General features: G+C 41.5%; 1 protein-coding gene across 1 annotated transcript in view; it reads right to left on the bottom strand.

Annotated features, from left to right (window-relative positions):
• Positions 1-7,029: 7,029 nt before the first annotated feature.
• The window catches only part of cand1 (cullin-associated and neddylation-dissociated 1), a 136,211-nt gene continuing 117,384 nt past the window's right edge, over positions 7,030-25,856 (bottom strand). The window contains exons 18-21 of the mRNA XM_063211447.1: positions 22,968-23,137; positions 12,155-12,319; positions 10,684-10,791; positions 7,030-9,400 (exon numbers count right to left, since the gene is read on the bottom strand). Coding sequence (XP_063067517.1) covers positions 9,176-9,400; positions 10,684-10,791; positions 12,155-12,319; positions 22,968-23,137 — 668 coding nt within the window. The 3' untranslated portion in view covers positions 7,030-9,175. The remainder of the gene's footprint in view (positions 9,401-10,683; positions 10,792-12,154; positions 12,320-22,967; positions 23,138-25,856) is intronic.

The following is a 25,856-nucleotide window of genomic DNA, read 5'->3' on the forward strand; positions in this document are numbered from 1 at the left end:
AACTAAAGCCCTGCCTTAACTGTTCCTAAGGACACTTCTGCCACCTACAGGAACAGTTAGAAAATGCCTAGAGGCTTGAAATTTATACAGAAGATAGGTCAGACCGTCCTCGAGGCCTGGCTGTAAAAAAACGCAATTATCGGCGAACGACGTCGAAGGCAGGGGGCGTCACTATTCGAAATGACGTCATAGCGACGTCGAAGGCAGCCAATGAATTAACGGGAATAAGTTTCCACAAAAGTTTAGAGTTCGTGGAACATGTTAGGGTTTACAGTGTACTGACCGTCTTCAACCAAGTTGATAACTTCTTTCCATTTCAGCAGCTCTTGCCTTGAGTTCCTCAACAGGCTTTTCTATGCAAGAATGCTTGGAAAATGTCAAAAGTGAAGTTTTATACTAGATCAGTGGTTCTCAACCTGTGTGCCAAGACCCCCTGCTTTGGGGGGTGGGGTGATAATGTAAGGACTCTCAACGACTCTCAAAAGACCATCACTGCATCCAAAGTAATCATCAAACAATGCTAAAACATCGGCCAAATTGTCAAATAATACTAAAAAAGCCAAACGTTGTGAAAATAGCCAATCTACAAGCCCACTACGCCTTCCAATGTGAGGCATGGTGGGCTTGTAGATCAGCTATTTTCTCAACATCTACAGTGCCTCCCAAAAGTCTACACACCCCTGTTCAAATTCCAGGTTTTTGTCACGTAAAAAAAGACAGAAAGACAAAAAAATTCACAACTTTTCCCGCTTAAATCTAAACTGTTATCCTGCACAATGCAGTTGAAAAACAAACTCAAAGCTTTAAAGGGAAAGAATAGAAAACAAAAAACGTCCATTAACATGGTTGCATAAATACAGTTGAGGACGATATTATTAGCCTCTCTCATGAAATTAGACATTTCTCTTGAATTCTCAGTGAGAAACCACTATGAACCGTTTCTGTTATTCTGGAAACAAATACACTGATGGAGATCATGTCCAATGAGTTGAATTTGCATTTTTCTATCGTTACAATGAGTTTAAACAAAAAAGGGGCAAAAATGAAAGGACAAAATTATTAGCCCCCTGATCATTAATAGTCAATATGACGTCAATTATGAACAAAAACTGACAACAGGGACTTTGATCAGTGGTTACCTAGGTTGGCATATGCCCCACTAGGGATTTTGGCCCATTTCTTCACTGCAAAGTGTTCTAGCTGGTCCAAATTGCATGGATGCTGAGCATAGACATTTGCCACAGACTCTCAGTGGGAATGAGGACTGGACTTTGAGCGGGTCATTCCAGTATCATGGTTTTAGTGTCCTTGAAGAACCTCTGAACGAATTTAAATGTTTACTTTGGGTTACAATGTTGTTGGAGGACCCAGCAATCCAGGGGTGGATTTCTCGAATCCGACCAAAATTAGCCTTCGGACCAAGTAAGTCCGAACGAAGTCCGACACAACAACTAACCAACAACTATGATTTCTCGAAACCCTTAGACCAACTAGGTCCAATGTAGGTACGAAGTAAGTCCGATGAAATTCCAACCAAGTAAGTTCAGACGTACGATGAAGTTTTCGGAAATGCTCGGAGTGTCTCGCCTCAACTCGGGTGCATTTATCGCAAAGCAGTGACGCTGTACCACACAGTGCCCGTCAAATTCAGTAGGCTATTTACATCTATCAAAGTCCACAAATCTTTGTCAACACAATCATGTCCCCGACTTCACCCCTCTTCAACTGCAGTTACCAAATGCGACATTAGCCTACAATCCACCATGTATTATTTTTACTTAGGTTTTGCATTTAATGTTTAATATTGTAGGCTATAGCCTACCACTAATTTGGAAGCACGGTTGGTGGGTGAGTGGTTAGAATGTCGGAATTCCATACATGTTTGCCGTTTCCTTGTCGGAGGCGTGAGTTCAATCCCCAGTGAATATAATAACCACCCATCACATCTTTTTTTCCAGAACGGTAAGCGAAGATTCTCACGCTCATGGGCAACGCAACACTTTCAACAGGTCATGGCCAGGCAGAGTGCAGTTAAATGCTGCTTGAAATGATAACTGAAATTACGCTCGAGAATTAATAAAACATATCAGAATGTTTATTTAATTTTCCAGTCTGCACGCGTCTTTACGCGCAACGTAAGCTGGTGGAACTGCCATTATTGCCGTTGTACATAAAGACGTGCAGGAAGGGACCTATGGAAGGGGCCGTTAATGTCTGTAAACATGGCACATTCAAAGTCCTTAAACGTCGGAAAAGACCTGTTAACACAATATCCCCAAAATCCACCCCATTAAATGCAGTAACCAAATGTCGATCTACACATCACCATCAATGACTGAACAGCAATGGGCGGCGAATGGTAAGCGCGAAGGCATTTTCAGTGTGACAAGATTTCGATTCCCTCAGTAAGATAGGCCTACATTAAACGCAGGTGCCTATTCCTCTGCGCAACTGTTTATCCAACCTCTGTGTGTGTGCGTAAAGTGGCCGATCCACGCGTGCTGTTGGGCGCGCTTGTGGAGCTCTGACATCCGAGAGTCTTGGCCTCGCAGCCACGCACGCAGTCACATTAAGGCCAAGTAACTAATTGCTTTTCAACTGTATTTTACAAAAACACAAAACGATGGCCCAATTCACACAGATAGAGAAAGAAGGACACGATGCGCTGTGTTGTTTTCTGATCCCCCTGACTGCACTGCACTTCGTGCGCCATGGGCCATGGCGCTATTTGGAGTGTGCTCACTGCTGAAACAACATTTGCTTTAACAGTTGCCTATTGGCCGGCTGCTTGTAACAGACTTGTATTACAACAGTAGAATTGAAATGAAAAGAAGAATATGAATACTATGACATGACAACTAGTAACGCGAAGATGTGTCCAGTTCTTGTCATCACGCTCGCCTTTCCGAGTGCCTTTTCATTACGCACTATTTCAACAGACTAGGGCAGTTGCATAATGTCCATTTTTGAACTTGTTGTAGCCTACGATGTAGTTTGGAGTTCTTGTGGACTAAGGCATAGCCTACAATGCAAGGAAAACAAGAAGGATCACCGCACACTGGTGCCGCCTTAAAAATAGTGAACAGCGCATTTCGCAATGGCAACGTATAGGCCTACATGTATTTCCATGTAGCCTATGCTTTTTGGAGTTTAATCAAAATATGCTATTGGTTTTGCTATGTGTGGAGATATGTTAGGTAAGCGATTAAATACTCTGCATGCAGGAGAGATGCTGCTTTTGGTGTGGGTTCAAATCCCTACGGTAATAATACAGGGTTCTTTTTTGGCGCAGCTTTGATTGATCGGAGCTCGTGAAGCACGATAGTGGAACATAGAATTTACAACTATATTTGGACAATATTTTTTCCCCTATTTGAACATTGTGTTGGTGGGTTTTTTTTCAGCCCTGTTCGTAACATGACTAGATATTTGGTGTAGTATGGGTCAGAGGCTTGTGCACTTGGTGGCAGTAATCGATCGATGTTGCTTGAACTCTGCCTGAACCCGCCCCAAACCACGAGCAAGAGTGATGTGCTATCCGTTCCAATTCCGACAGTAGTACTAACGAACAGCCCCTACTTCGTTTTGCAGCAACACCTGAGTCGTTCGCTCCAGCATCGGACGAACGACTAACTACATTACTTGTAAACATTAGGACTTTGTAAGTCCGAACGAAGTGTTCCAGAAACAGTTTTGTCGCACCTGAGTCGTTAGTTGCTACCTTAGTTAGCAACGAAGGTTTCGAGAATCGTAGCCCAGATCCAGACCCAGACTCCCTGTGCCTGAGGCTGAATAACAGTCTTAAAACTTGATGCCTCCACCACTATGTGTAACTGTGGAAACTGCTTAGTCTCAATAGACCAAAGAAGCATTGGACACCTGCCTAGATGATTGTTATTGACCTGGCCTCACCTGGAGTTTTTATTTCAAGAAAGACAGCTGTTAGGGCTTGCCATCATATTGGGCTTTGGGGCCATCATCACAGAAGAACCCTTGTTCTAAAGGCGGTGCATATCAGTGTGTTATTGAGCTTTGCCTATGAACATTTGAAAGTCAAAATTGAGTTTTGAAAGTCTCTGCTTTCATCTGATGATATTCAATTACACCTGCTTTGATGCATGAATTCTGCTTCTGTCAGGAGAAGAAAGGGATAGCCCTTAAAATGTATAACATGGTTTCCACAATTAAACATGGTGGTGGAAGCATCATTCTATGGCAGACTCAGCCACAGGAAACCTTGTTTGGGTGTACGGCACCATAAAAACAGAAGATTATGATAGAATGTGGAAGGTGACCATGCAAAAATATGCTCATAGAGGAAGCTAAGATCTTCACTGGATCTTTCAATAAGATAATAACCAAAAACTTTCATCCAAAATTTTTCAAATGTTCTTCAAGGTTACTAAAACCATGATCATGTTGCGGTTCAGATCTCAATCCTTTCGATAGTCTTTGAGGACTGCTGAAAATGAATGTCCATCCTCAACATCCATGCAATTTGGACCAGGTTAACTATTTGCAATGAAAAAATGGGCCAAAATCCCTGGTAGGGCATGTGCCAACATAGTTAACAACTAATCAGTGTCTGATGTCAGTTTTGGTTCATAAATGGCACTCTATTGACTATTAATGATAAGGGGGCTATTAATGTTGTCCTTGCCATTTTTACCCATTTTTGTTTAAACTCATTGTGAAAATGGAAAAATCCAAATTCAACTCATGACATTGGACATTATCTCCATCAGTGTATTTGTTTCCAGAATAACAGAAACGGTTCATAATGGTCCTTCTCAGTAGAGCGGACAGCATTCCTACCAGAAAAGCAAGGTTTTTCAACAGTTTCTTCCCAGCAACAGTGAGACTGATGGCAAAAAAAATCTGATCCACCTTTTATTATTATTCTTTTGATCTCTTTGATTTTTATCACTTTTTAATGTATTTTGTCTTCCTATGTTTTCTATTTAATTCTATTTATTGACTCAAGAGTTCCTATGTGCTTGGGCTACTAGTTTATGCACAAATGGCAAATAAAGTACTTTGAACTTTGAACTCACTGAGAAATCCAGAGAGATGTCTAATTTCAGGCGGTGGGCTAATAATATCGTCCTCAACTGTATGCACACCCTTGAACTAATACCTTGTTGCAGCACCTTTGGCTTCTATTACAGTAATCATTCTTTTTTTGGTAAGAGTCTATCAGCATGGCAAACGTTGATGTGACAATTTTTGTCCACTTATCTTTGCAAAAGCACTCCAAATCTGGCAGGTTGCGAATGCATCTCATCTGCAGTCCTTCTCAGATCGCCCAACAGATGTTCCATGTCATACAGGTCTGAACTCTGGGCCATTCCAAAACCTCAATCTTATTGTAATGAAGCAATTTTCTTTTAGTTTTGGCACGTGTCTGAGGTAATTGTCTTTCTGAATGATTAAGTTCATCCGCATCATCACCTTTCTAACAGGGGGCAGAAGGTTTTGTGCCACTCCAATGGCCCCTGTGGAACTGCTCATAATTCCTGCCTCTCTGACTTAAGCCCCAGTTACAGCAGAAGACCAACAGTCACATAGCATGATGCTGCCACCACCATGTTTCACTTTACGCATGGTGTTACCTTGGCAATGTAGTGTTGCTTTTGTGCCAAACATACCTCTTGGAATTATGTCCAAAATGTTCAACCTCGGTTTCATCTGACCTTAACATATCTTCTCACATGCATTTGGGAGATTACAGAAGTATTTTTTTCTAGATTTACTCCACCAAGAGAACTTGGTCATAATTCCAAAGGGTATATTTGGCGCAAAACATCACCCCAATAACACCATACCTAACGTGAAGTATGGTGGTGGCAGCATTGTTCTTTTGTGCTGTTTTTCTTCAGCTGTTACTGGGGCTTTCATTAGGGAGGAGGGAACTATGAAAATTTCCACAGGGGCCGTGGTAGTGGCACAAAACCTTCGGCCCCCTGGTAGAAAGGTGAAGATGCAGAGGAACTAATCTTTCAGGACGGTAATTTCTCCAAGCACACACCTAAGTCTACAAAAGAATGGCTTCACCAGAATAAGGCCCAGAAAAGCCAAATGTGCTGCAACTAAGTATTCATTTCAGGGTGTGTGTATTTATGCAACCATGTTAATTGACATTTTTCTTATTTTCTATTGTTTCCCTTTAAAGCTTTATGCTTGTTTCTCAATTGCATTGTACAGGTTAATAGTTTAGATTGAAGGTGGAAAAAGCTGTGAATTTGTCTTTCTGTCATTTTTTTACATCACAAAAACCTGACATTTGAAGAGGGGTGTGTAGACTTCTTGAAACCACTGTATATATGAGGAATGGAGTCACACAAATTGGGAGGTTCCCAGGCCAAACATGATTATTTTGGAGGGTCACGGCCTAAAAAGGTCGAAAATCACTATAGCAGTTGGCGACCCTCTTGAAATTCGCTGTCAAAACAAAGTTGTATTACCAAAATTATGTCAGATTTGGAATCCTCATGGTTGACTTGAATGAAAAAGTGCCTTCATACATGATTCTAGGTCATCCAAATCAAAAGTTATTTTTTAGAGATGGCGCCAGGCGCCATTTTGAATTTGGCTCTCTAGCAAAAAATGCCCGGGATTTTTGGGAGGGACATGGGGGCTAAATATTTTCTAAAGGGTCCATAGATGTCAAATCAATCATCAAAACATTGTTGCCAGAGGATGGTCACGGAACCTCACATTATGACCCGGCTATTGTAATCTGTGTGATATAAAGAACAGAAATGTTAGGTGCACACAGATACACGGACCTTTCTATTTTAACAAGTCCCTCATCCGTGAAGGAGGCATACTCCACCCGTCACCTACAAGTGGCACACGCATTGCAAACGCTTACAGACACGCATTGCAAATCCATACACACATCCAATCATCAGTGTGGTGCCAGTGTGTCCTTGCTGGGGGTGTGGGGGTGATTGGTCCAGCAGAGAGGGGGGGTAACACTCTTCACAATGACAAATATCTGAGCCATCCATTAGGTGCAAGAAACAATCTTTTTCTTTTTGCATTTTTGTTTTTTTTTATTTTTCTCATATTTATTTATTTATTTTTTGTATTTCCCAACAAACAGAAGTCCTCAAAAACATGTTTTTGCAAACCATCAAAGTTTTTTTCTTATCTAAAGTGAATAAGATGGTGGATAGACATCACTCCCTCTTGAGGAGAGGCAAAGGAATGCAAAAAGGGAGAGAAATTAAAAAAAAAGAGAGAGAGCAAGGAAGGGAGAGGAATCATAGCCAAAGATGACGTGAGGGTAAAAGAAACGCAGATTGATGCAGTTGGAAGTATTTTCCCACAAAAGAAGAATCTCAGTACAGAAATAGAACAGTTGAGAAAAAAAAAACTGTAAACGATTACAGTGGGGTGGCATAGTATGCATACAACAGAAAAAAAACAAAAATAAACCCAGCAATAAAAATATCAGCTCCCAACTGTAAATCATTTTTTCTTTTTTTTTGTTCCACGTGCATACAGCTCTGATCCTTTAGTTGGACCAGTCAGGCCCTGTAACGACACCAAAACACTCGCTCTCGATTCCCCAGACAATACATCTCGCTCACTACCGTAAGTGTTCACAGGACCAGGGCACGCAATTACAACTCTCTCCTAGAGCATAAGTGTTCACAAGTACAGAAAACATCCTCCACTTTTTAAGTGCTTTAAACCTTTGCAGATCAGCTTTAGCTCAGATGCCACAATCAAACACAACTACGCAAGAACAACCCTGAAAGAGGCATTCAACACTGGGCAAAAATAAAAAAAGAAAATACAAAAGAGAAGGGAACAGAAAGGAACCTGTCACTCAGTGCACAACAATCCTTTTAACCTGTGCAACAAACTTTTAGGATGTCACTTTACGCCTTGCTAGCTTGGTCTTTTGCCTCACACTCTTTGACGTTCATGATGCACACACATTTGGTCGCTGCTGTGGCGTTGGACGAAAAAGTTGAGAGAGTGGCAATGTAAATAAACATGAAAGGAGCATTCAGCCACTATGATTTTTTTTTGATCTGGTATGAAACATGGCAACCAAAACCACTCACTAAAACCAAATCGACACAATGTGGTCGCTGTATGTGGTTTGCATGACCTTTGTACGGAATAAACAATGCTAAGAAAAAATAATGTGAAAATTAAGAAAATGACCTAAATGAGGTCTTCCAAAAACATTGTCTCATCAGGGCTTGGAACACAGTTGGTGAAATACACTTGTGGTCCTTCAGGCACCCTATTATACATGGCAACCTACCTCAGCTATGCATACTCACCTATTCAATATAGGCTGGGCAAGACCTTTCTTGGTCCGTTTTAGGAATTACTGGTCAAAAGACAAAAAAAGAAATACAAAATAAAGCAAACAAACATATATGGACCCACATGACTAGGGAATGAGCATCAGGGAAAAAAAGAAGAATGTGGAGAAGAGAGATGGAACAAATGAATGGTCGAGTCGCTTCTTCTGCAGTTCATAAGAGAAAACGAAAGTATTTTTAAGCTTTTTTTGTCTTCCAACTCATGTCTTTTTTTCAGTTTTAAAATGTATTTTCCTCCTTGTAATAACAGCTGACTCAGTGCAATGCATGGAACGCAACAAAAAAGGCCTCCCCAGAGGTTGAAGTCATATTCTTTCACTTGTTTTCATCATTCATTGTCCTGTGTTTTTTTCTGATCTTGAATGCGCTTTAACTCTTGAAACCAACAAGAGGGATGAAACTGAGGAGGGTGCAATGTCAAAAGTCCTAAGGACGAGGAGGAAGGTTAGGGGAAGGAAGAGAGATTTCATATTTCATCATCAAGTCAGTTTTTTTGTTGTCTTCATCACCATCAGCATCATCTGCCAGCAACCCCTACGTGTCTCATTCGTATTATGTTGTGTCCCGTGTGGTGGTGCATGTCTTTGTGTACTGCTTTTTTATTCATTTTCTTTTCAGTCTGTCTGTGTGTATGTGTATTCTTGTAAAATCCAGATGGTGACGTTTGAATTTCAGGGTTCACATTGTTTCATTGTTTGTTTTGCTTAAGTCGTGTGTTTTTTTTTTTAATTTGTCATCTTCGTTGGCTTTGTTGAACCGCATTGACAGAGTGTGTCAGACGGCTCACGGTTTGAAGCTTTTCAGCTTTGCAGCTTTTTTGCAGCTTAGCTGGTGTCCATGGACTCCATGTTGGCAGAGGAAGAGTCCCGCTGGATGCTGTCAAAGATGGCGGCCAGCTCGGGGTTGGCGCTGATCTGGGACTGGAATTCGCTCATCAGCGGACTCTTCTCCGCCTCCGGGATGGTCAGCAGTGCCGCCACCGCACGCATCGCAGAGCGCTTCAACTCGTCCTGCTTCTCAAATTCCTGCTTCACAGAGTTCGCCTTCACCTGAATAAGAGGATAAGAGGAGAGAAGAGGAAGAAAGGAGAAGAAGGGAGGAGAGTGAGTAGCAAGAAGATGACAGGACAAAGGATTGGGGGGGGGGGGGGCGCATAGTAAGCAAAGGACAAGGGAAATGGGCCACAGGGGTGGAAAGGAAAAGAAAAAATAAGGAGTGGGGATGGAATGTGGCAGGGAGCAGACATGACAAAGGATAAGAGAGGAAAAAGAGTAGTAGCACAGCAGAGGTATGGGATGGGGGGAAAGGAGAGAAGAGAGGTAAGAGTAGGAGAGGAGAGTGGAGCAACAAGGCAGAGGGGAGATGAAAAGGGAGGTGAGAAGGAAGAGGAAAGGAGGCAGAATGTTGCAGGCAAAGCAGAGGTGGAGATGGGATAGAGGGATGAGGAAAGCAGGGGAAAGAGAGAAAAAGAGAGCATCAATAAATAAGAGTAGAAGAGATCATGTTAAAGCAAGCGAGAGGGGAAGATGCGATTGGGGGATGAAGGGAAAAGAGGGAATGAGAGAAAAGATGGGAAAGATGATAGCTTAATAGGCATGTAACAGCATAATGTATTGCAGGGGTTACCAAACTTTACTATGCAAATGTCTCCCATACACCCACACATTCTATCCCTTACATGGATCATGCTATATCATTTTTCTGTGCACCACCCTTCACAACCAAAGTGTAGGTCTGTGAGGCAAAATAACAATCATAGAGGTTATGTTGAGAGATGCAATGCAATATCATTATGCTATTGAGAATATTGAATACTTACTTTTGTTTTATTTTAGTTCATGTTAGTTATTGAGTTCATTAAATTTTTCACTTTGTTATGTTGTAGTTTCCTGCAAACCTGTCACGGCCCCCTCTAGCACCCCCACATGATCCCTTGCCCCCACTTTGAAAACCACTGGTGTATTGTACCGAACCAAACAGACCTTTGGTACGGTACAGTGCTCTACCGAACAGTACAGTCACAGACTACCCTGTTTTTGTTTTTTGTTTTTTTTTAAACACGCTGTCACTATATTAACTGATTCTTTAATATGCATAACGCTGAGAGAAAAGCAAGCAAGCAAGCAAGAGCAAGCAAGAAAAAAAACAGTTGTATAGACTAGAGAGTACACCCCTGTTGAAAAGTTACATTGTGAACAATATATCAATAAGAACACGATAAGAAGTTATTTCCAAAATAATCATAGAGTAACCTTAATACAACATCTGCTGAGCTCACGACAGAAAAGTGCACTGTATATATAACAGTGCGTGTGTGTGTGTGTGTGTCTACCTTGGTGGTGCATGTGGCTCTAAGGGGCTCTACGAGTCTGTCGAGTCTCTGCAGCACTGCACTGGGACACAGCGTGGACAACCGTGCCAACATCAGGAATGTCAGCATCTGGACACACACAAGAAGTGAGTTAAGATACATAAATAACATACAACTAAATATAATATTCATCAATACATGCAAACCTAAGTCATTCAGGTTTGATAGTGAAACTCCACACCACATATTATATACTATATAGTATTATATATATTATATACAATCGTTTTTGAAGATTACGTCAGCACTGATGATCCCCAGATATTTGACATTGACTAACATGTTGGTGCCCGGAATCTTCAATTAAAGCTTCTGCCCGTCTGTGAGAAAGTCTATGTGGGGAGAACAGCAAGGATGTGCATCTCTGACCTTAACGTCATATTACATTACCATTAGCTGACATTTTTATCCAAAGTGACAGCTATTTTACGGGGCATTGGTTACAGTCCCTGGAACAATGCGGGGATAAGTGCCTTGCTCAAGGGCACTTCGGCCATGGGCATGGAAGAGTGACATTCAAACTGATCTAAAGCCCATCTCCTTAACCATTAGGCAACGGCTGCCCATGTCAGTGGTACTTCACAGGCAATTTGAAAAAGTTCCCGCACACAGACTATTTAGCTGTTTTCTTTTAAGGGGCTCTAGTTAGGATTCTAAGTTTAATTAATCACTGCCCTGAGTCATCCGATGCTTATTTTACATTGCATTACATTAGTATTTAGTAATGTATTTAGTAATAGTATTTATTTGAATCATTAGTAAGTGAACGATGACTTGCACAGCCACTTCCACAGTCCGCTGTCAGAAAACCCGAAAGGAGTGACCCGGTCGAGTGTCGTGGGAAACACTGACGAAAAATCGCTTTACATTATCAACTGCTGGCATTCCGTGATGAAAAACATTCTCACAGCGAGTTTATTTAAAAAGCATTTTTTTCGTGACTGTGTAGATTTTGAGACATGCATACCACGGGCACTGTGCAACGACGCCATCCTACATTGTGCCCCTTAAATACACAGCATTTCGCTCCTAGACCTTCATCAGGTAAATTTACCTAATGAAAGTCCAAGACTGAAACATTGTGTATTAAAGAAAACAGTGAAATGGTCAGTGTGCAGGAGTTTTTTTTTTTTTTTTCAAATTGTCTGATGAGTGAAGTTTAACATGGTGGTATTTCACACCAACCTCCATGTGTGTATGGGCAAAACTGTGCGTGCATCTCACCTTGATGTCGTAGGTCCTTGAGGAGAATTAGACTTAGACTTAGACTTATGTTTATTGATCCCACAAGGGGAAACTTAGGGTAACGGCAGCCGCTCCTGCGGCGCCCCAAAAACATTTGTGTGTGTGTGTGTGTGTGTGTGTGTGTGTGTGTGTGTGTGTGTGTGTGTGTGTGTGTGTGTGTGCGCGCGTGCATATGCGTGTATCTCACCTTGATGTCGTAATGGTCCTTGAGGCCGTCTTCTACGTGGTTGAGGAACTCGAAGATATCCAGTCGGTCCAGGCAGCTGTCCAGCAGCGTGTACATGCACTCGAACGCTGCCTTCCGGATGTCCAGGCCATCGTCCACTGTGTGTTTGAACGGACCCATCTCCACCTGGAACCCAGCAAGTGTATGTGTGTAAATGTGTGCACAAGCAAAATCACCCACACTGTGATGGTAGTCTGACACGCTTCAAACCATCAACAGCGAAATCCATGAAACCACTGTTTCGAAGGTTGCTTTAGTATGGGTGGAAAACATGTGACATATTGTGTATGAACTTTTAGTAGAGAAAGTGCGCTCAACTCCGAAAAGTTTCTTACAAGGTCTTTGGGTGCGAGCAAACAGCAAAGTTCATGTATAGTAAAAAAGCCGCACTCCCGGATCAGTTTCTTCACGAGACGCTGAAGAAGGCTTAGGCCGAAACGTCTGTCTGTCTGCCATGCTATCCCAGTATTAAAACTGCAAGAAACTGATCCGGGAGTGCGGCTTTTTTACTGTACATATTGTGTATGAAACAGTAAACTGTTCCAGTTTTCCGAAAGCAACTGCAGTGGTTTGCGCTGCCATACGGAACAGCAGGCACACACATGCTTTTGGGTCCATAGCAGAGGTGCTGGTGTGCCTAGCAGGTCATACAACTCCCATGCAGTTGACTGTCGTTACGTCACAATTTATTTATAGACTACCCTAGTATACAACATAATCATAATTTATGAACACAACAAGGAGAAGAGAATGTTCTGAAGTGTGGGAACACTTTATTCTAATGGCCCAAAAATAAAAACTAGGGGTGGGCAAACTTGAAAACCTTTAATCACATTAACTCAATGACTTTCTGTGATTAATCGCGATTAATCACATAGCGCGCGGAACCCAAATATGAATTCAAAAGCCGCTTCAAAAGCGCCAATATATTTGAAAATGTCAGATTACTAAATCACTGATTACACCGTAATTATCATATATCAGAGACGACCACAGAAAGAAAAGGAATCTTTGCTGGGTTTTTTTAACAGACTATCTACAAACCCCAACTCCGGTGAAGTTGGGACGTTAGGGTAAACAGTGAATAAAATCAAAATGCTATAATTTTCAAAACATTCAATCTATTCATTAGATGGAGAATAGTGAAAAGACAACACATTAAGTGTTAAAACCGAGAAAAAATATTGTTTTGGGGGACATATGTACTCATTTCTAATTTGATAAATGCAACGCGTCTCAAAAGAGTTGGGACGGGGACAATAAAAGGCAGCAAATGTCGAGGAAGACTAAAAACAAAACAAAAGACAACACTAAACAGTTAAATACATTAACCGATGAGATGATTTTATATAAAAAAGTGTTAATTCCTATCTTGGACATGATTTCACCAGCTTAAATGGTGGGTGTATTCCTTGTCATGTTTTGCAATGTTTTCCTTTCTGTAGTGCTTACAGTGTGACAGGTCTTGACCAAAAGCCCACCATTTTGTCACCTGCTGGTCCTTATGATGGAGCCAAACTGTTAAAACATAGTAGAAAATGCAATTTGACCTTACTATGTGGCAGTAATCGAAGATCTCCCTTCAAAATATAATGCATGAGTGGCTTTTCATGCTGTTTAAAACCCATGTATACCATTCAGCACTGTATTTAACTCTACAGATGAGTGAGAACATCTTAACCAATGCACTACTGCACCCGCCTGCCATCATGGAGGCTGACTTTTGAAGTTAGCACTAACACAAGTTGGATGGTCCATTTTCACTGTAGCACAGGATGTGCAATGCTCTTATTGTAAAAAAAAGAATGGACTTCTACAACTTCTGCTCACTTCTGTAAGCAAAGGACAGTTTCCCGTGTCTTCTGGGTCTATTTCAAGTGAGCTCAGGTGCTTAGGAGAATGTTACAGCCCTGTATCATTTGCACGCATTAAGCATTCTTAATATGGTCAATTTTCAAAAGCTCTAATTCCTGGAGTGCTAGACTGAGACTACAGCCAATTTATATTTCATGATGTCATGAACCTATACAATTATTTTAACAACAAAAATATGTCTTATATACAGTCAATCGTGGTAAATCAAAGGTAATTCAAAAATGTATGTAATAACTATGGTAATTATTCCCTTTGCATCTTTAATTCTGAGTGACTCATCCTCTCTGTGATGATCTCATACCTGGACACCTATATTGTCCGTCAGTACAATTCATTTTGAAATGTTCTTCTTTGTTGTTTTATCTTATTTGGATGTTTACTAAATTTCACTGATCCCCGTCCCAACTTACTTGAGACGTGCTGCATTTATCAAATTAGAAATGAGTACATATGTCCCCCAAAACAATATTTTTTCTCGGTTTTAACTAGGGATGGGCATACGGTGAAAATTTCTTCGTCGATCGTCGGGAGAATTAATGATTAATAATCGGTTAACCATTAACATTTTTATATTAAAAACAGCACACATTTAGGCCCACCATGCCCTATACTCTTGTATAACAAAATACATCAAAAACATCATGTTTTTCTTTGGGGATTTGTTTTTATTAACAACACAAGTGTCAAGTGATTAACAAGAAAAGTTAAACCTGAAATGCGCAAACGAGGGAGGCTTCAAGTTGCGAGCCAACAACGAAGGCACATAACGGTGCAGACATCGAGGCGCTTGTTGAGATGAATCACCGCCGTCTTTTACAAGGCTTGGATGCGCGGTGTTCAAGTGATACATCATGGACGTTGTCGATTAACTGTATTTGTAATTCACATTGCAGTAATTACAGTACACTTTGTCATTTTCTAACCGAAAGTAGAATGAGATTAGCCAACATTTCCAGGAAAAGGAAACATCAGTTCTAGAGCCAAATAGATGGAAATTTACCACAAAATAGCAATGCAATTTCGTTACAAAGAATATCCAACACAAAATGATCACTTACAGACTTATATTGTCCAAGGCTCAAGTGTGAAAAGATATTAATTGCGGGAGAGATGAAGTCCGCTTTACGGCAGAAAACACTTGAAAAAACTGGCTGCAACTACAAGTACCGCGAGAAAGTCCACTAGGTGGCGGTATTCACCATAGGATGTGCGAGAAACTAAACTCAGGCATGGAATTAAATGGAAGGCAGAACAACCTACATTCAAGTTTTTGTTTTGTTTTTGTTTAACGGTTCGTCGGCGAAAATTAATTTCTTCGACTAAATGTTTAATGATCAATCATCGGTTAATCGGTTAATTTTGCCCATCCCTAGTTTTAACACTTAATATGTTGTCTTTTCACTATTCTCCATCTAATGAATAGATTGAATGTTTTGAAAATGATAGCATTTTGATTTTATTCACTGTTTACCAAACGTCCCAACTTCATCGGAGTTGGGGTTTGTACATTGACATTTTCTAAGATGAAGTAGACCAATCATAATCATAATTTGCATAGGCTACTGTAACCTGTGTAATAGGCCTCTATCCATCTTTCAAAATAGAAATGGGCCTATTTGCCAATCTAGGCCTACATATCACACTAAGTTATAAAGCATGCCCATAACTAATGAAACAAATTATTGTAGAGGAGAGGGGTTTTTTTTGCATACAATTAGGCCTACTAGGCTATTTAAGATTAGAGTATCACCATTATTGCATAAAATTATTAAACTATATAGGCTATTTAGATTGAACTGAAGCTGAAATATTAGAAACTCAAATTAGGATAGTCTACATGTGCCTACAAGAAACAAAACTTGTTACTTGAAATTAATTAGGCAAGCAGGCGTGTGTCTGAAATGCCCATCCTTCCCTCTCTGTCCAGAGCGTGGAGTAGCCTAGAACTCTACCGTCCACTCTCCGTCCTCATCTGTCGCTATTATTTTGGTGTTGCAGCATAGAAACTAATCGCCTGACTGCTGGCAGTAATTAGGCTACAACTTTCAAATCAATAACGTTGGCATGACAAAACAATAACAAACGCTGACAACGTGAGGTTGCTGATGTCGGGTGAACTTTTGGGCAAGGCAAAATCATACTATGTTGGTGCCTAGGCTGTATGAATGCTGAATGTAACTTTGTGAGGTGCAGAAGTAAAACGCAATTAGACTTCAGCTAAATAAGCATTCTTTAACCACTGATTTTTCAACTGTGCCTCTTCTGCTAGCCTACCATGCATGCGCAACGCCAGATGTAGGTAGAAACCAAAACGTTGCCTGAGGAATTAATATCTTGCGGTCAGCTTTTTGATGAAGGCTTTAGTTATCAGCTATGCACACTGTCAGTCCGCGTGTCGTTATTGACAGCCGATAAAACATTTTTCATAACCTTGCGAGTTGCCAAGGCGAGCCACATGCTGTTCAAGAGCTACGTAATGAGGGCCGTAGAACTTTGTACCGAAAATGTCCATTCAGAAGTTTTGCCTACTTTCTAGACCCTGATGTCTTTTTCTCTGTCAGCTGTCACTGGTGGTCTCCAACGGCTGCATGCCAGGGGCAGGGCTTTAAGAGCGCTGACGCTTTCAAAATAAAAGTCAACGAACTACGTGACGGTCATAAAAGGCTAAAAAAAATCACCAAAAAAAACCCCAATGCGTTAAGCGTTAACAAAATTGTCGGGCAATACTGACCTCCATAGTTAACGCACCGTTAACGCATTAATGTTGCCCAGCCCTAATAAAAACATATATATGTGTCATATTGTTGTTGTCGTCTACGCCGACATCAGTAAAATGGCAAATGTCTGCAAGTTAGTGAGCAAAAATATGAGCTCAGTCCAATATTTTGGAGGTATCCACCAGGCTTGTGCAACTGCAAAATTCAGAATTTCTGAATTTAATTCAATTCAGGAAATGGAATTGAATTTGAATTGAATCCACCCCTACAGGGTGTTGACTTGAATAGAATTTGAATTACAGGAAATGGAATTCAAACTCAATGCACTATAGGAAATGGACTTAAAGGGGTCCTATTATGCTTTTCCATGTCCACTACCCATTTATTGGGTTACACAGCATCTGTTGTATGTAAAAGCTTGGTGAAAGTTCATTTCACAAATTGTCCTCTTGGGGGAGAATTTCTCTGCCGCAGGAACGCTACTTCTCAACTGCCACAGAACGCGTGGTTGGGTTGTCAACATTCTATAGCTTTTGTTTACGGTACAGGTCTACGTCACGTTGTACCTAACATTGCTGCTGATGGGATGGAGTTTTGAGGACGTCACAGAACGTTTATTAATTGCAGAGAAAGTAGACCTAATGCGGCTCGTCTGTCCATTTGTTAATAGCAGCTACATAGCCTATCTGAATTTGACAGTATTGTGATGAGATGTATCCTATTTGTGAACACACCACTCAGTGTACAAGACTAGTGTACAAGAATAGAGTAGCCTGCAAAGATAGCGTAGGATTTCTCCATCCAGAAGTTGATTCCTTCACGCATATTTTTTTTTCCCAATTCATAAATCGGCTCTACAGCATCGCTGTAGGACACTCACCTGTGGCCTAAGTTATTTATTTTTTGTTTGATCGTGATATTAAAGCTGCATTTTACATTGACAAAATACCAGTAGTTCTATGGCTAATGGGTCAGAAACAGTTGAAAGAGGAATATTAAGAAAGAAAAATGGTGCATAAAGTGAAACATGGTAAGGATACAGCTCTTATGAGGAGCTGCATGCACGCTGCAGGTGTCTGAGGGCTTTTATCATTGAATAAATCATGAAGTTAAACGTGTATTGTAAATGTGTCACCATCTCTCATTGATCTTCATTGTGTTGCTTTCCATGATTACAATGACCCTAAACATACAACTAAGGCCAAAGTTGATTTTTTGAAGAGGTGAGTGATTCAGAGATTAAGTATGACACCCGATTTGCGTATTTGAAGTGTTTTGAGTGACTTATCTGCTCATTTTCACATTATGTTCGATAGGCGACAAAACTTTTGTTTTGTGAAAATCTGCCCCGTCTGTTCATTAAACAGTTCTTCATTAAAGGTTCAATCTTTCTTTGGTTCATGAAATTTATGTTTGTACATACATTTTCATTCGGGAGGGTTGTGGCTTTCATATGAGTGACTTCTGAAGCCAAGTGATTAATTGAAAGTCAGGTTATTAGCTGTTATTCCAAACAGATGGATAGGCGACTCTTTTGGAGACGTGTGTATATATTCGCTTCAGGACCGTTTTGCATATGCTGTTGACAAGACATGCACTAATTTTTGTTTGTTAAGATGTGAAAACCCTACACTGTTATTGCCTTTTGAAGCATAACATTAATTAGAAGACGTGCGCTGATTTTATCCAAATAGGTCTATCACGACTGACCAGTAGCCGTTTGCAGCAATGTTGGCAACGCTTAGCCAGTTAGTATGTAGGCTATGCATTGGCTACAATTCAATAATTAAATTGCAACGCAGTTTTGTTCATCATTCATATCTGCAACAGCAACGTGGATTGGCTTGACTTCATTTAGTCGGCGAACTTTGCAGCGTAAAATAAAAAGGCTATGGGCCAGAGGGGGGGAGAGAGGAACCTGAGTCCCTTGATTGTGAATGCGTGATCTGTACCTTCACTGTTTGTCTCTGTCTTGCATGTATAAGACAATTGTGACTAATTTCTATTTTGTTTGCATAAGGTCTTGTGTGTAGCCAACATTGGCAATAGGATGAGCATTTTGACGCTTGCGTAATTGTGGTGACAAAATGATTGCACCGTCGGGCGGCAGGTCATTAATGAAACTGAAACTGATATTGTAAAAGAAAAACTCATGTCCTGTTGATAAATGCGAACAGAAAACCCACGAAACAGAGACTAGGCCTAGGTGTTATTATAAGACCCAGTATGAAACCAACCATCGAGGACTGCCCATTGCGCAAGCAGTCCACCCAGGCGCGTCATTTCTGCCGTGGACTGAATAGAAATGCAGTTACTAAAATGAAACCAGCACCTGAAAATACAAGGTCTGAAATATATCTTCTAAATTACATTTCAATGTTCAAAACTTGCTTATAAGCTGTAACTGGAATGCTGCATTTAACATTGAAGTCAATGGCAGGGCATTGCATAGGAGTTATTGGTGCCCAGATATCCTTGATGTTTTGCTCTCAGCTGTTTTTGTTTGTTTTCCATTTCCCATCCCATTCATTTTCAACTGGGGTTTTATGTCTGGTGAGTTATTCACATTCGAATCAGAGATCTTATAGACAAAGATATGCCATTCTAGTTTTTTTTTTGGTATACATTTTATGTCAGGTGAACGCCCCTTTAGGAGACCTTCGGTTAGGAGACCTTCGGAGTCCTGAGGTTGAAAATAAATGGAGTCCCCTTTGCACAAGAAGTGCGTTACCGCCATCTACAGCGCTAACACCTCAAAAATAGAAAAAGGAGGAGGGGACAACGCCCCCTAAGGAGACCCAACTTGAGCATACTCTTTTGCATTGGGTGGGCGTGTTTTGATTCTTCTTTATTAATCCAACCTCTTTGCTCCGATTGCGATTCCATTTCCTGTTTGAAATTTCAATTCAATTCATATTGAAATTCAATTCAGAATTTCGTACAAGCCTATTATTCACACTAGAATGTATCACACTTTGAGTAGAATGCATCATCTCATCCTCAGGGAGGTTGAATTGGGCACATTCAATTGCAAACATGGCTTTCCATCAGGAGAGGGCCCTATTGCTGAATTTTCAAGAATTGACCCCTTTTGAGTTTGTAAACAACAGATATGTCGTAATTTGGCTGCGTGCGTATCGTTGTATCAGAATCGACCACGCACCGTTCACTTGTACAGCTACTCGACACGACAGGTGTTTTTTCCAAAATAGGATAACTGATGGTCACACTAACTTCAGATATGCAGTGGGCACCATAGACACAGGGATTCCTGATTCCTTATGTCCTCAGTCCAGTCAGTAGTTCAATGTTTTGTAACAACAAACATCTCCTATGCTTCTGCAACAGCCTCTTCCCTCTAAAAATAGCACAACAAGTGTACTTTTCAGAATCTCTTTTTTTTTTAAATCAACGTACACGCTCAGGACGGCACGTTTTCTCTCTTTCTTGTCTGCACTGTCTGTTCGTGTGTGTGTGTGTTCACGGCCAGTTTTACACACAGCCTCCCCACTCCCTAGTTTACCCATGCCTGCAGTTCACCTAGGGGCAGCTGTCGAGAGAGCCCAGCCCACTCATTCTGAATGGAGTCTGCACACCTCAGTTAGCGCCACTAGCGTGCAGTAACACCCGGAAGAGTGGAGTCTCTCATAATACCCTTAAAACCTTTCTGGTGTGTTTGAGTCAATGATGCACACGCATTCATGAGGACGTCGATTCTGAACGGGTCAATTAATCCTATGGGGCACCTAAGTCTCCACCCCTTCCAGGTGGCTCATGGGGCTATGAAAGCCAAAACTATTGACTGGGCTATAATGGACAGATCAAAGCTTTCTTTCCGATCCACCTTGCATTACCCCATCGATCACACATATGCTGTACCTCAGAATTAATGATAACCAATAGTGTGCTTGTTGACTTCACTTGGCAAGCGATTTTTGAGTTGTATGCGTGCAAAAATACGTAAATATTTAGACTACACAACAGAAGTCGCATGTCCGACATGCAGCCACTTCAGCCGCGGTGCAGCAGTAGGGTTGGCTGTGCCTCGGTTCAGGTCAAATATGCGAGGCGCACGTTGTAGTCTCTAACACAGTTTTGCACAAAAGTCTTTCTTGCGTGCCAAAAATGAGTGGTCTTACGACGCAAATTCAAACCTTAAAAATTCACTGCCATCATATGTGAAATCCAGAGCACATGCCAAACGGGATGATGGTTTAGCTTGACTCGCACCGTTTACTCCCATTCAAAATGTTGAGAGCTACAGCCCCACGGCTCGGAAGTAGAAGGGCGTGACTTACAGTACGTGCCCCATTTCTGAAACAAGGTGCGAAAATGGTTCAGAGCTTCAACACATATGCCCATCACAACCACTTAGTCATTGACCCTGGTGGTAGCCAAGTTAGAGAAAAGACTGGTCTGATTAGTTTCAACCTCCCTCTGCAAATGTGGTTTACGATTGACTTTGCCAGACCCCAATGCTTGCACAGCTTTGTAGTGGCTATGATTCATTTATTTCTTGTTTTCCTCAATGATATGCTGACGGTTTCATGATGAATTTTTGTCATGAGAAATAAATTTAATTCGACCAACGTTTCGGCTTACGCCTTCATCAGGGTCATCTTACACACACAAACAGCTGAGTGTTCTTTTACAACATAACATTGATTAGACAGGTGTTCATTGGGGGTGTGTCCCGGGAATCCCCAGTGCGTCATCACTTGCTCCCAATTGCAGTCAATCAGCTGGTGGTAGGCCTACTCCTATATCACAGGAAACGTTGCAATAAAAAGACATACAAGGCTATACACAGGCCTATATACAATTACATACACATTGACATTTCACAATTCTGAAAATCTTTTAATAAATACATTTATAGAAAACATCTTAAGTCGAAATCGACATTTAATCCACGAGGGGCAAGAGAATCTAGTCTGTGGATCCATTCTGCCTCTCTTTGTAATAGAATCCTATCTAGATCACCTCCCCGTCGAGGTGTTTCGACTTTTTCAATACCAATATAGCGCAAAGACGCGACTGTGTGTTCCATTTCCATAAAGTGACAGGCTAACGGGTACGTGTCATCCTTTCGTCTAATCGTGCTTCTGTGTTCCGCTATTCTTTGTTTTAATTGGCGTGTTGTTTTACCAACATATACTTTCCCACAGGGGCATGTGATTAAATAAATCACCCCAGTGGTTGAGCATGTAATGACGCCTTTGATCGGAATGTTTTTACCTGATCGCGGATGTTTAAACTGGTGGCACTTATGTGTGCTGTTACACTGGGCACATGAATTGCATTTATAGTTGCCAGGTTTTATTGGAGCAAGTCGGCCCGTGTTGCGCGCTTTGACTGGAATAAGGTCCGAGTGAACCAGTCGGTTCACTCGGACCTTATTCCAGTCAAAGCGCGCAACACGGGCCGACTTGCTCCAATAAAACCTGGCAACTATAAATGTCCCGAAGCACGATTAGACGAAAGGATGACACGTACCCGTTAGCCTGTCACTTTATGGAAATGGAACACACAGTCGCGTCTTTGCGCTATATTGGTATTGAAAAAGTCGAAACACCTCGACGGGGAGGTGATCTAGATAGGATTCTATTACAAAGAGAGGCAGAATGGATCCACAGACTAGATTCTCTTGCCCCTCGTGGATTAAATGTCGATTTCGACTTAAGATGTTTTCTATAAATGTATTTATTAAAAGATTTTCAGAATTGTGAAATGTCAATGTGTATGTAATTGTATATAGGCCTGTGTATAGCCTTGTATGTCTTTTTATTGCAACGTTTCCTGTGATATAGGAGTAGGCCTACCACCAGCTGATTGACTGCAATTGGGAGCAAGTGATGACGCACTGGGGATTCCCGGGACACACCCCCAATGAACACCTGTCTAATCAATGTTATGTTGTAAAAGAACACTCAGCTGTTTGTGTGTGTAAGATGACCCTGATGAAGGCGTAAGCCGAAACGTTGGTCGAATTAAATTTATAACTGCATGAAGTCCTGAGTGTGCGACGACCATTCTTTTTCAAGTTGAGTCTATTGTCTGCCGTACGCACCTCAAACGGTGTGCGTTTACTAAAACCCAAAGAAAGACTTGTCATGAGAAATAAAAAGAAAGACACACTGTTGTTGCTGTAGATCACATTGTATAAACGTTTGAATATTTACCTCTCTGATGAGCTCCTTGCGCACTTTGGTTTCGTTGTAGAGGTGAGGGAGCACCGTGTCTAGCAGGTCCCGGATCAATGAAGGCTTATTATGGGCTGCCGAGTTGAACGTCACCAAGGCAACCCTTCGCACGTTAAGGTCGGGGTCCTCCAACGTCTTCAAGAAGTCGCCTGAATAAAAAAAACAAAAAACAGAACAAAGAGTAAAGCACTGATATAAACCCATTCACTCTGTACAGGTAGTTATGTAGTTGGATGATTCCTTCCCGTTGGGATTTATTCTTTGAGGGTGGATGTAAAGACTGTGTTGGAACTGTTCGTTCTTGCGTGGTGAATCTAAATGGGAAAGATGTTGTTTTCGTATGGAAAGGATTTTTGGTGATGGACTGAACTTGTTACTGCTGTGAACTGAACTTCACTGTATGAACTGAATGAACTTTTGGGTGAACAATATACTGCAAACATCAAATTTGGTTGGTTGCAGAGTGTTCTTTTTGATGTTTAATGCTCTATTGACAAGTGTTGCACTACTACTTTGGGATATTTAATTCAAAAAGGGTACATGTTGCATTTTATGCTCATTTAGCTGTATGCATTATACATGTAATCTTGTGACGGTTTTCCGACCTGACGTGACTTAAAACTCACTTCTTTAAAAATTATTGACAGTTTTTAGGCTGTGTGTCACCTCGTCAAACTTTGAAGGAAAAACCGTTACATAAAATGACCGCCCAGATAAATTAACCTGCCTGGCGAAGAAAATTATTTTGCAACCATTTTTTTTTGTACAAGTGATACCAGCACTAGCAACATATTTCAGTACATTGCTTTGCTTCAGTGGCTACTCCCGTTAGTAGCCTGCCCAAAATGGCTACCAAAAAAGGGCCTGTCACGCAAGCCAGCCAAGCTGGGGTTCAAGTCCCACAATCCCAAGACCTGGTGATTTCTTCCACTACAGCTGTTCAAAAAACTGTGTCATCTTCAGACAGAATCCCTCATGCTATTTACACCATGCCAACTGCTGTTACCACTGCAACTCCGTCTACCTTACCCTCTGGGCTGCTGTCTAAGATGAATCCCAGAGTGCATTTGCCATCTACTGTTCATCAGTTATCTACTGTTCAACAGCCACCTACTACTCATATGCAGTCTTCTGGTCAGTTACCATCCACTACTCATCAGCTACCCACAGCCCCATTACCCACCTCCCTACCCCCTATTCAAGCTTTGGGAAACCAAACCATGCAAAAGCCACCCTTGCAACACTCACCTCCTGTTAGTGGAGCAACTGCAATGAATGACCGTTACGACACCAATCACTCTGTTGTGGACATGGAATTATTGGAAAACACATCAATGCAGTTTATGACCTCGGCCTTGCCTACAGCTCCACATTCCTCCACAGTAAACTTCCCTGCAGCACAAAGCTCTGTTTCTAATTTCAGTGTACAACTACTTATGGCCAGAGTCCTGCACGGGTCCATTTTTTCATACCCGGACCCAACCATGCCCGTGCAGTGCATTACCCACCCACCTGTAAACCCGTGGTAATTTCAAAGTTAAATCCGTACCCACCCGGACCCGTTAATATTCTACCCGTTACCCACCCGTGCCCGTGAAAAAATACTTCAAATCGAAAGTAGGCATGACGTGACTGATGTCATAACGGTGATATCATGCGGTGATATCAAAAATAGGTAAAATAGATAGATACATCTAAATTAGGGATGTGCATTTGATTGATGGACTCCCACCGTCATCCCTTGAAAACATGTAGCCTAAATTCTGCCGACGTATCATAAAGAGCTCAATTTATTTACAGTGGCCTTCCATCTACAGCACCGGCAGGGGGGAGCAATAGCTTGAAAATGCTGTCGAGTGTAGGCTACACCTCTGGACGTCCAGCAGCACGTTCAGGAAGAGGGAGTCTGTGCGTCCGTGACGAGAAATATTTCTCACTTCCTTCCATTCTCATGGCACGGCAAAGTAAACCCCACTGAACCGTTGTTCACTAGTTGGGCTGCATTAGAACTAGTTACCTGACATTGTTGACAGACAGTATCCCGATTCGCACGGCTACAGGGGTGGCTTTTACTTCGGAAAAGTTTGTTTTACAAATCCGAAGCAACGCCATATGAAACGACCCCCAAATAGTTACAGATTATAGTGTAGTGAGGCAGATAATCGCTTCAGCTAAAGAGTACTCATAGTATACTTCGCTTGTTAGCTTATCATTATTAGCGTTAGAGATATTGAAATAACCTGCCATTGTTGCCGCTGACATTGGCAAACAGCTAGGCATTACAAGTAGCTTACCTTGCAGAAGTTTAAGCTGGCCAAATCAGACGCAAATTGATGTGACATTATTCCCGAACAGTTGCAGATGACAGTCCATGTTTACAAAACCATCACCAATTGCAGATTTACAGTGTCAACGATTTATTTATGAATGCCCAATGCCCATTCCTGAAATGCACGAGATACCTGGCTTCTCCCTGGCTGTGTGTGTGTCGTGTCGGCGGGGGCGGGACGCTTTCAGACACACTCGTGTTGGAAATGAAAGATGAGCATCGTATCTAGAACTACCAGAGAAATAAGAATACAGGGGAGCTACTAGGTTAATTTAATGTAACCCTGCAGTAGTTTTCATTTGTGACATTCGAATATTCGTGCACATCCCTAATCTAAATAGATAAAAATCTAAATCTAAATAGATAAAATAGCCTCCTACTATGACCATTTTGATTGACGTGCTACCCGAGCGACCCACCCGTATTTTAACCTACCCGCCCGCATACCCACCCGTGAAATTTCAGAACGTTAAAACCCCGCCCGTCTGGGCAGCTATTTACCCGTACCCGTGGGTACCCGTGGGTACCCGACCCGGTGC

Source organism: Engraulis encrasicolus, chromosome 12, assembly GCF_034702125.1.
Source record: "Engraulis encrasicolus isolate BLACKSEA-1 chromosome 12, IST_EnEncr_1.0, whole genome shotgun sequence".
NCBI classification, from domain to species: Eukaryota; Metazoa; Chordata; class Actinopteri; order Clupeiformes; family Engraulidae; genus Engraulis; species Engraulis encrasicolus.